Consider the following 11,639-nt stretch of genomic DNA (forward strand, 5'->3'; position numbering starts at 1 on the left):
ATGGCCGGGTTTTGGTGGCCCACAAAGCCCGATTTTTTTTTTTTTTTTTTTTTTTTTGCAATTGAATTTTTTTTTAAGTTTCCCACTAGTATAGTCTCAAATAACACTGATTGTTAAGAAATTACACTCTAATTTTTTAACAAGTTTATTATCATAGCGTTATTATCTTGCTTTGTCCAATATTATTAGAAGCAATTGATCATGTGTTGGTTGTGTTGATGGTGGATGGACATCCTCACACAAAGTGAAAAATAATGACTTTGTTGTGATATATACATTTGGGTTTACCCAAATAACATTAAAAGACATCATTTTAGTGGTAATGGAATATATTAATTTGAAGAAAAATCAAGAAAAATAAAAAAAAATCATTTTCGGGCTTCGTGGGCCACAAAGCCCGATGGCCGGGTTTCGTGGGCCACAAAACCCGATGGCCGGGTTTCGTGGCCCACAAAACCCGATGGCCGGGTTTTGGTGGCCCACAAAGCCCGATTTTTTTTTTTTTTTTTTTTTTGCAATTGAATTTTTTTTTAAGTTTCCCACTAGTATAGTCTCAAATAACACTGATTGTTAAGAAATTACACTCTAATTTTTTAGCAAGTTTATTATCATAGCGTTATTATCTTGCTTTGTCCAATATTATTAGAAGCAATTGATCATGTGTTGGTTGTGTTGATGGTGGATGGACATCCTCACACAAAGTGAAAAATAATGACTTTGTTGTGATATATACATTTGGGTTTACCCAAATAACATTAAAAGACATCATTTTAGTGGTAATGGAATATATTAATTTGAAGAAAAATCAAGAAAAATAAAAAAAAATCATTTTCGGGCTTCGTGGGCCACAAAGCCCGATGGCCGGGTTTCGTGGCCCACAAAACCCGATGGCCGGGTTTTGGTGGCCCACAAAGCCCGATTTTTTTTTTTTTTTTTTTTTTTTTTGCAATTGAATTTTTTTTTAAGTTTCCCACTAGTATAGTCTCAAATAACACTGATTGTTAAGAAATTACACTCTAATTTTTTAGCAAGTTTATTATCATAGCGTTATTATCTTGCTTTGTCCAATATTATTAGAAGCAATTGATCATGTGTTGGTTGTGTTGATGGTGGATGGACATCCTCACACAAAGTGAAAAATAATGACTTTGTTGTGATATATACATTTGGGTTTATCCAAATAACATTAAAAGACATCATTTTAGTGGTAATGGAATATATTAATTTGAAGAAAAATCAAGAAAAATAAAAAAAAATCATTTTCGGGCTTCGTGGGCCACAAAGCCCGATGGCCGGGTTTCGTGGGCCACAAAGCCCGATGGCCGGGTTTTGGTGGCCCACAAAGCCCGATTTTTTTTTTTTTTTTTGCAATTAAATTTTTTTTTAAGTTTCCCACTAGTATAGTCTCAAATAATAGTGATTGTTAAGAAATTACACTTTAATTTTTTAGCAAGTTTATCATTGCATCATTTTGGTGCTATTGAAACTGCATTATATACTCAGTTCTTTGCTCAACAACATACTACAACACAAGCTGTCAATTAAATTAATTATTATGAGTTTAGATGAAGGAAATTGAAAGATTACAAATATGAATAAATCTCAATTTCAAAGATTAATGTAAAAAATAATATTCATTTCTGAACCCCCGACAAAAAGATATTTGATTGATGTTGTCATCCTTTTTGTATCGTGCCAGTGATTTTTGAGCATTGCTGAAACACAAAGGATATATATGGTCAGTAAAAATTCCATTAACACTTTGCGAGTAAAAACATTTTTTTTTTCACAAACGATCTAACAACTATTGATAACATATGTGATAACATTATATCATACCTGAATGAGTCAATGTCTATTGATTGTTTTCATCATTGACAATATTATCATCACTTGGAATTGACAACTGTATAGGGCACCGACGACGAGTGTGTCCAGTCTCTTTGCAAATGCTGCATTTCCGGCTTGCCCTTGCAGAGGCCCTAGCAGCGTCCCTGGATTCCGGAGTAGTGGCTGTGCTCGACTCTCCAATGGAGGAAGTCCATTCATTAGGGCAACCAAGACTGTTGTGTCCTAGTTCACCGCATTTTCCACATTTTTTTCTTCGACGAGCTTCCCCCATGGAAGGAATTCGACCATTTCTCGGTCTACCCGGTTGTCGTCTTTGCACAGGTGGGAGTATAACTATCTGTCTGACGTACGTTGGAAGAACCCAAGCGGCCTTGTTAGGGAGAGGATTGATGGGAAGTGCATATGCGCGTCTGACCCAATCTGCAGTGTAATATGAATGGCAAAGCATATGGTAGTGCACCCTCATGAAACTGTCGCATAAGGCAAAGAAACACATAGTGTTAACATATCACACTAAATTACAAACATAATACGCAAATAAAAGTCAAACCATGATACCTGCTAGCAGCAATTGCATGAAGACATGGCATTTGATCAATGTCCCACTTGCGACAACTGCATGTACTCGCAACAATGTCAACTATCCCATCGCCTTCCTTTGCATGTTGCACGAGGTATTTGTTCCCTTGTATTATAGGAACTACACGACATCCTCGGTCTAATGTTTTGGCATGCGCCAAGTTAACATGTGCCACTGCAGCGGAGGTCACAATGGTTTCGAGTCTGGCAGCTGCAGCACGTCTATCACTAAACCATTTCTGAAGCATATGTCTCAAAAATTCATGTGCACTTGTTATAGGCAACCGACGTGCTTTCATCATGCATTTATTGAGAGACTCGGCAATGTTGGTGGTCATCATGGAATATCTTCTTCTTGGACAATATGCACGTGACCACTTTTTCGGTCCTGCTTCCATCAATGTCAGATGAGTCTGAGGATGCATCGATTGTATTTCTGCCAAGTATGTATCACACTCTATTGTGGTGTAACTGTATGCTGCAAGGTAGAATGCAGTCATCACATCTTTTCGCTGTCTACAACGTTTCTTCAAGTTTTGCTTAAGGTGGAAGAAACAAAAGACATGTGGGACAGAAGGGAAGACATGACTCATCGCATTCGCAATGCTTTGGTGACGATCAGAAACAATGACTAAATCTTCTCGCACTCCGATAGCCTCTCTCAATTTCGTCAAAAACCATATCCATGATCTGTCAGACTCACCATCTCCAAATCCAAAAGCGATGGGATAAATCATTTCCTCCCCATCTTTGCAAGTTGCAACGAATATCACCCCTTTGTGTTCACCTTTCAAATGTGTGGCATCAACGGCAACAACCGGTCTTATGTAAGACCGAAAACCATGAAGGCAAGCTCCGAGTGCAAAAAATGAATATAAAAAATAATTATTTTCATCTGTCTCTATTGCCGTGATACTGCCAGGATTTGTTTCTTTTAACATGTGAAAATATGAGGGTAGTTGCTGATATGATTCATCTGGATTACCATAAGTAAGTCTCTTTGCATGTTGTAAAGACCTCCAAGCTTTAGTGTACATAATCTGCACACCATGTTGTTCCAGCAACTCCCCCATTAGCATTCTAGGTGTATATTCACTACTCGCCACTCTTTCAGAAAACAAACTTCCGATGACAATAGCCTTCACACTTCGAAAATGTGAATCGTATACGTCCGGAGTACACGTGTGACTCGGCATAAATTTCACCACATGCCAAAACGAACAACCAGGTCTACATCTTGCACGAAGCATAAATTTGCAGTTCACATCCTTGCAACCAGCCTCAAATCGAATTGTGCACGAACGTCTGACTCGATAGTCCATCTTCACATCAACACAATATTGTCCAAATGCCAAAATTAGTTCCTGTTTACTTTTAAAGAGTGCACCCATGTGTAAAAGATCACCTTGGTATGGAATAGACACTTCAGGTCTTGTTTCCTCAATTGCATAATTTTCTACACCAGGAACGATCCAGTTTCTTTGTAAATGGTTGTCCTCAAATTGTGAACCTGAAAATCTTACTTCTGGGTACTCCGGACTCACTTCTCTTTCATCACCACCATCATCACTATTATCACCATCGCTATCGTCACTATTATTATCAGTTTCATTATCACAATCATCATCCGTATGTGGAGCGTCATCTGACAAACCACCCATACCATATGTACCAAAATCATCATTTTGCAGTGGACTACGTGCGGATGTAAATGGAATGGCACCTGAATCTTGATTACCACCACTACGTAGGTTACAAACTCCAATATCTTTACAAATCATATCAACATACATCACTTTATATTTTCTGTCATCGCACATAATAAACCTAACACCGTAGTCGTCCTTTATAGGAAACTTGGTAGCTGGAAGTTCGCTTGAGTGTTCCGTTACAAAATGAATGGTGATGTCGTACCTTGTTTTATCAATTCCCGTTACTGTGTACACAATCTCAACCAATTGAGTAAAAGTCGTATTTTTGTAGATTCCCGCACACATCCTATTACCCCCAATATACTTATTATCATTCCATTCCCCGTTCCACACGATGACCAACTGCACTAAATCCATTGCTACAAGATTGAAAGGAGTAAAAAATTAGTCTTACCATTACCATGGATGCAACGGACCCACACACACCCAAATCGGGTTCATTTCCTTATTAAATCAAGTCATAACTATAAGTAAGTAAGTTTATTTGTTTTTTGAGATTTGTATTTTATTTTCTTTTTCTAAAGAGATGATTTGTACAATTAAACATGATTTTTGACTTATAAACCAACAACCAAGTTATGATAATTTTTCATATGTAATTTAAGAAAAATATTTAAAAATTTTATGAAAAACATTGGAGGATTTTAACATAACACATTGAGGCACAAATGCTTAAAAAGTTAAATTTTGTTAAATAATATGATAAAATTAAATATATTATATTAAATTATATTATTTTACTCATATATAATATTAAATTATTTAACAAAATACTCATATTATTTTAAAAAATAATATATATAAAAACCATATCAGGTTTGTAGGCAACAAAAATCATAATCGGGCTTAGTTTCGGAACAAAGCCCGATCGGGCTTAGTGGGGGAACAAAGCCCGATCGGGCTTTGTTACCGATCGGGCTTTGTTCCCCCACAAAGCCCGATCGGGCTTTGTTCCCCCACAAAGCCCTATCGGGCTTTGTTCCGAAACTAAGCCCGATCAACTATTATCGCCCACAAAACCCATAAACGATGTGCAGTTTTGAAATTTTTTTTTTTTCACCCGAATTAGAGCAGATTTGGAATGATATCTATCAAAATATGTTCTGCTCACAACTACAATCATTCTACACAACCTTAATAAGCAATGTGAACACAAAAATTATTTTAAAAAAATAAAACAAATACAAATCGAATAGATACCTTGAGATTGGGTGAAATTATTTGTTGGAGAGAAAGAAAGAAACTTATTGAATGGGACTTCAGTGAGGTCGCTGCAATTGATAAAGAAGATTGAATGACCCAACAAGCAAAAAGATTGAATGTATGAAGAATGACTGAGTTTGGATAGTTTGACAATGGAGAGAAAGAGAGTAACGTGAATGTGGGAAGAGGAGAGAGAAGAAAGGTTATATGAAAGAGATAAGGATATTTTGGTAAATGAGGCTAAGGACAGTAGGGTTTTCTATTTTAAAATCTCATTAAGGGTATTTTTGGTATTTTACATAAAAGTGGCTATAGAGTGTAATTAGTTTGTTTGAATAGTTAAAAACGTTTTTTTTCTATGAAAAGTACAAAAAAGATTTTATACATTTGACTTTGGTCAAATATGAATTCGCCCCTTGAATTAACGGATAAATATCGAAGAATTTGACAACTTCTTGATGTTAACGGGAAATATTCAATTTTTAAAATTTAATTTTTCTTTTTTTTTTTATTATAAAAAATTAGTTATTATTGTTCATATTTTTGACTCATTTACTAATTGATCAGACATCATTATAATAAATTTAGAAGTTCAGTACGTAACGTAAATTATAAAAAATTAAAAATTAATTTCAAAATTTTAATTAAATATTTGGTCTTAAATGTAAATAGTTTTTAGTTTTTAGAACATATTTTTATTTTGAATTAAATGTTAAAGTATATATAAAAAAGTGAAATTCCCAATTAAATTAGGAAGTTGGTATTTGATTTTGTATAAATAATAAATTGGTTGAATGCAGGCAGGCTCAAACCCCACGTTGATATATATTAATAAAAATAAAATAAAATAAAATGTTAGTTGCAAAAAATAATATTAACTTAAGAAAACAACAGTGTGTTTAGTTTAGTTTAGTTTAGTTTAGAGAAGAGAAAAGATGGTTACAGAAGAAACCCTAATCCAAATCCAAATCCAAATCCAAATCCAAATCCAATAATAATAATAAAGGTCCAGCGCGGCAAGGGCAAGATTATTTATGTGTGGGCAAACCTTATTAATAATGGCCCACTAATCCCTCCATATTTTCTCATTTGAATTTGAATTCACAGTTCAGGCAAGACCGAACATCACAACAACTATAACAACAACGTTGTTCTTGTTCCATCCACGACCCATCATCATCATCATCTTGCTCCCAGCCCGCCTCATATTCACATACATATATATTTATATATATATATATATATATTGAGAGAGAGAGAGAGAGAGAGAGAGAGTGTGAGTGAGAGAGAGAGAGATTCGTGTTTGTCAGCGCGCTACTCTGCTAATTTAAACTCGAAAACTTCAAACAAAGCCCCTCCCCACCAGATCCCAAAACCCTAACCCTAACAAACTTCACTTTCACCTCATACATACGAAGATTCATGTTTTATTCACCCGACCCACCATCTCCTCCAACGTCCGGAGCTTGAAGTAAGTTCTGTCTTCACTTGTTGTCTGTGTACAGGGGAAACAAAATGGAGGATGAAGTAGTTGTCCCCGATCGGTCATTGGCGGTCCCCAGATCTGAATCCAAGGTTTAAATGTTTTTGAATTTGGCACGCTTTGATGCTTTCGGGTTCTTTCTTTGGGTTTAAATCTTTCCTGGGTTTTGGTTTGGTAGTTAATGACCCGGGAAAAGCGGAGCAGTGCTGAAGTTGGGGGAGAATCTGAAGTTGGTCGTAAGCGAGTGAAAATACGAGATCTTGATTCCGTGATTCGATCGGAAGGCACGTCGTTCTCTTGTTTGATGTATTTACTTATTTCTCTCTTTCTTTACTGATGGTTTTGGTTTTCCCTTTTTGAATGAAATTCTTCATTTGATTGGGGGGGTGTTAGTTTTTGAATTGGGAATGGGTTCCTGTCTAGAGTCGTCTTTTTCTATTGTTGGAATTTCTTTCTATTTAATGTTGTTGAGGGTTGAAACCGATTGATTACTTGTTCATTTACACGGCAGAAATTGAAACCCATTATCCAAAATCTACAGAAATGGTTGGAGCCAGTCACCATTGTTCCTCTACTGAAAAAGAGAAGCCCCAAGGATTCTCCAAGGATGCTGCACCAACAAATTCGGAGAGTGCTCAAGCAGAAATAACAGGAAGGGACATACCATCAGCTTTGGCTGATCCTGCCCGCACTTCTATTGATCTGGATAACAAAGTCTCCCTAGCTATCAGTTCAGCCAGCAGTGATAAGTTGGCAGGCACTGACAAATCGTTGTCATCCGGGACACATGGTATAGAACATGATGCTACTTGTGCAGTATCAAGGGGATTCTGCTTGGATCTTAATGCAGAAGGTGTTTCTAGCTCGCTGAACCAAGATCCATTTTATCCTTACAAGAATCAAGAACAATTGAGAGCAAGTGATGCTTCAGAGTGTGGGAGCACTACTGGTACACGGCAGGAGAAAGATCCGATGAGAATTTGGAAAGAGATGAAGCAAAATGGCTTCCTCTCGTCCTCTTATGGAGGCATATCTGTGGCAAAGCAACGTGGGAGGAAAAGTAGAAGTGATGGGGACAAGAAAAGACTGGAGCTTGCCAGAAGAGAACAAACTGACAGGTTTGCCAGAATTGCTGCTCCTAGTGGACTGCTGAATGAGTTGAACCCTGGGATTATAAACCATGTGAGAAACAGGAAACAGGTTCATTCAATAATAGAGGCCTTAGTGAGATCTGAAAAACATGAAAATCATCATGCTGGAGGAAAACAAGCTACCTCAGCGAAGACCGGTGGTAAAGAAATTACCGGCAAGAAGAAGGACGTCGAAAATGTGAGTGGTTTAGGAATGAATCCAGTTGATATTTCTCATGAAGATTCCCGGAGCACTTTGTCAGTGAGCCAGCAGACAAGGGGTTGGCCAATGTCAATGACTGAGTCATGTCACTTCAATGTAGATCACTTGAGGAGAGATGATGGTTTGATCAATGTTGGGAGGACTTTTGGTAAAATTCATGGTACCTCACACCCCACCCATGATAGCAAGGACGATACTCTTGCTCTGAAGTTGTCATCGTCCACAACTACAGCCTCGCAGAATGCTAGTACTCTGTCTAATGAGGACTCAGCAGAACCAACCAGTTTTTCTTCCCTATCTGTCAACGGTTAGTTTTTCAGTTCCCTCATCATTTACGCTTCCTTCCCTTTTGGTACAAGCTGAGTTTTACTTGCCTGTGCTGTATGTTTACTAGTATGTACCATCAGTGAGAAATTTCAGACGATAGGATGAGAGTCAGAAAAGAAACTCTATAAGTTAGGCACCATCAAAGAAATTCTTGTTCAGCTGAATATTCTCTTCGGTGTAGTATTTCAGCAATATTAATATGTTAGAAAAAGTGTACTCACTAAATTCATCGTGACATAAGTGCATCATAGTTGACCTTTCTTGTAATTATAAGAGAAAATAATTTGCTTTCAACTGACATGAATGTGTCTTTTGATTTTCAGCTGCTAATGTGGCTTATCACTGGTTGGAACTAATTCACCAAGACATTAAAGGGCGTCTTACAGGTAATATTATACTTGCTTAAAACATCTCTCCGGGTGGTTGACACGATAAACCCCTTACATCTCTGTAGTGTGTGTTCATCTAATGCCTTGTTAAATGCAGCACTACGACGCAGTAAGAAGAGAGTTCGATCAGTGATCCATACTGAACTGCCTTTCTTAATGTCACGGGAGTTCTCATTCAATCAACAGAGTGATTGCTACGTTATGAAAAATGCTTCTGCTGGATGCTCGGACATTGCAACTGTTAACTTGCATAGAGCTAGGTGGACTGCCGTATTTGGTCAAATGGATAAAGCACTATCCGAAGAAGAGAAACATTTGGTGAGTCTTTAGAAAAATGATCTGTTTATCTAGCAATTCTCAGAAGAGGACCTAGGTATATACTTCTGAAGATGAAAAACTTCAGTCTTAGCTTCAGTCCCACAGGCAACGTGCATATGATTGATTGAGATACATATTTAGTTTAAAAATGTTCTATTATTCCCCTGAAGAATTTAGATATAAAAGTGATCAAATTGGATCATTATAATCACTTTGTTTCATCATGTTATCAGGTCAAGGCATCATCAGAAATCTAAATAAACTATCAACTTTCTTCTCTATTGGTTGTAGAACCTAGTTTTTGCTTTCTCAGAACTTTCATTTCTCAATGTCTCCTAAAACCCTACTGGAGAAGGGTTATAAACTGATTGCATTAACAATTTCTTGACCAAGACTTCATGTCTATAATTAGCAAATAAAATGAGGAAATAGTTTTCCTCTAATATCATTGCTCAATTATACATGAGGTCTTTTTTCTTTAAAGAAAGAAAAATACTTGCTACCTATTTTCTTCAGTACTGAAATAATTCATGTGCCTTCACGTAATTTCTTTTGATTTTAGTTTTTGTTTCATTGCCTTCTTATTATATTCAAAATTTTCGTATGTTCTATGAATTTTTCAGGAAAGTCGATTAAAACAAGTAAAAGAAATGCAGCTCCACTGCGAAAAGGGCCTAGTACATTTCCATGTTGGTGCATTTCATGGTTCACAACAGCTGGGTAGATTAGAAAATGACTTGAGGTATATCTTTTATATCCTTAAAAGCTACTGTTTTCATATTTCTTTCTCTTTTGACAGAATTTACCAGTTGAAGTATATTTAGTTATTGGAACAATTCATCAGGAGGACTATTCTTTGGCTTATCATTTATTTCATTATAAAAGAACAGGAATTACTACAATATCCTGCAAGGAATCAATCAACTATAGGGGAATAAATGTCGGTGAATTGTTCCAAAGATCAGCTACAAGTAAAACAAGCAACTCCATTGAATGGACCCCCTGCCTTAAATGAACAATTCACAGTTGAAATAATTCATCATTTATATCTGTCATGTTTCATTTAGAGTTAACTTGTTTGATTCGAACATATATTTAGGTTGAAAATGAATGCACTACTCATACCTCATAAGTTTGGTGTTTGCCCCTTAAAACAAGGTAGTATCTCAGTATAGAATTGTTTTGGAGGTAAATTAGTACTGTTTGAACATAAGGAATAATTTCTAGGGTGTGCCTTAGCGTCAGATCCTTGTGGAGACCAGGTGATATGAGATGAACTTTATGATAACAGGCGCTATCACTGGCTGATTCACATATATTTCTATACGACTCTGCTATTACATCTTTCATAGTATGGAAGTTAAGGTCCTTGAATTATGTCAGAACTTGATCATTTTCTTTGTGGTGCAGGCTAGAGGAAGAAGATAATTCAGAAAGGGAATTAGCTGTTAGGGCAGCTGCAGCTTCCATATACTCAACATGCAACTTTCTGGTGTCAAAGGAAAATTTACCTTGTTCCTGACTGTTTTTGCCTCCAATCTCACATTACATTGCCCTGTTCCTAATTATACTCGACTTTTTTCCAGCCTCATTAATCTCCATGTGCATTTAGCAAGCCAGTGGGTAGATTTTTGCCAGTGGAGGAGGCTCTGTGAGTTTGTTATCTTGTAAAATTAGAATGTGATAACATTATACATGTCAGTTCTAATTGCCATTCTGAATATGATATCTTTCAGAGTTTGTTGTGAGAATTTTAACTGTTAACATCAGAGTTGGTTTATTGATTCACAATATTTGAGTTGTGCTCTGTTTCCGTTGTTATTTGTCCCCTTCTTGCCAGCCTCTCCTCCATCACCCACCCCCCATATCTGATTGCATGAGATGATTTTTACGTCCAACAGTATGATCGCAGTGCTTAAACCTTTTATTTTTTAAACTAAAGTTCTATTTGTTTTGTTATCTAGGGTTTACTGGATTAGATTTCTTAGGCGAAATTAGACAACTCTCAACAACACTCACAAATGAAATTGAAAGAATAGATTAAAGTATCAACTAGAAATGTAAAACAAAATAGAATAAAAAATTAAAGCAAATCACAAATGAGACAATCCCTTTATCCTTGTTTGATCATTCAATGAGAATGACCCTACATCCGACCTTAAAACACTCTCTGAGAGTAGTTTTATCTTTATTAGAAACGATCAATACATCAGTTTCCTTTCTATTAGAGTACACTCTTGATTTCTCTCAAAGATTACAAAAAAATTATCTTTTTTTAGTCTTTCCTCTTAGAAAAAATACAGAATACACTTCTTCAAAATTATTTCATATCAAGTGATTTACCTCTACCCCTAATTTATAGAATGAGAGACGGACACTTCAATTTAACTAACCGGGATTTAGATATTGCCATCACTTATCTAA

General features: G+C 36.3%; 2 protein-coding genes across 4 annotated transcripts; one reads left to right on the plus strand and one right to left on the minus strand.

Moving 5' to 3' along the window:
* Nucleotides 1-1,648: 1,648 nt before the first annotated feature.
* LOC127794300 (uncharacterized) lies at nucleotides 1,649-4,215 on the minus strand. The gene is made up of 3 exons (XM_052325319.1): nucleotides 2,410-4,215; nucleotides 1,840-2,321; nucleotides 1,649-1,715 (listed from the first exon to the last, which is right to left on the minus strand). Exons 1-2 carry the CDS (start codon nucleotides 4,209-4,211, stop codon nucleotides 1,856-1,858), a joined length of 2,268 nt encoding a protein of 755 aa, XP_052181279.1. The 5' UTR covers nucleotides 4,212-4,215; the 3' UTR covers nucleotides 1,649-1,715; nucleotides 1,840-1,855.
* A 2,230-nt stretch (nucleotides 4,216-6,445) lies between these two features.
* LOC127794369 (uncharacterized) lies at nucleotides 6,446-11,026 on the plus strand. Of its 3 annotated transcripts, none has more exons than XM_052325434.1 (7): nucleotides 6,446-6,920; nucleotides 7,007-7,112; nucleotides 7,340-8,488; nucleotides 8,832-8,894; nucleotides 8,995-9,215; nucleotides 9,839-9,957; nucleotides 10,626-11,025. In XM_052325434.1, exons 1-7 carry the CDS (start codon nucleotides 6,861-6,863, stop codon nucleotides 10,735-10,737), a joined length of 1,830 nt encoding a protein of 609 aa, XP_052181394.1. In that variant the 5' UTR covers nucleotides 6,446-6,860; the 3' UTR covers nucleotides 10,738-11,025. The 3 variants fall into 3 exon arrangements, with proteins under 3 accessions (XP_052181394.1, XP_052181479.1, XP_052181562.1); XM_052325519.1 differs by having other exon boundaries at nucleotides 7,370-8,488; XM_052325602.1 differs by lacking the exon at nucleotides 6,446-6,920 and having other exon boundaries at nucleotides 7,012-7,134; nucleotides 10,626-11,026.
* Nucleotides 11,027-11,639: the final 613 nt, after the last annotated feature.

This window comes from Diospyros lotus, chromosome 1, assembly GCF_014633365.1.
Source record: "Diospyros lotus cultivar Yz01 chromosome 1, ASM1463336v1, whole genome shotgun sequence".
NCBI lineage: Eukaryota > Viridiplantae > Streptophyta > Magnoliopsida > Ericales > Ebenaceae > Diospyros > Diospyros lotus.

Bases quoted from the DNA above. Each gene is read 5' to 3' on its own strand.
- LOC127794300 (XM_052325319.1), bottom strand. From the start codon at position 4,211: ATGATTTGTAAAGATATTGGAGTTTGTAACCTACGTAGTGGTGGTAAT. The intron at 2,322-2,409 runs GTATCATGGTTT...CTTATGCGACAG, and splicing joins CATGCAATTGCTGCTAGCAG to TTTCATGAGGGTGCACTACC.
- LOC127794369 (XM_052325434.1), top strand. From the start codon at position 6,861: ATGGAGGATGAAGTAGTTGTCCCCGATCGGTCATTGGCGGTCCCCAGA. The intron at 6,921-7,006 runs GTTTAAATGTTT...TTGGTTTGGTAG, and splicing joins TCCCCAGATCTGAATCCAAG to TTAATGACCCGGGAAAAGCG. The intron at 9,216-9,838 runs GTGAGTCTTTAG...TGAATTTTTCAG, and splicing joins CCGAAGAAGAGAAACATTTG to GAAAGTCGATTAAAACAAGT.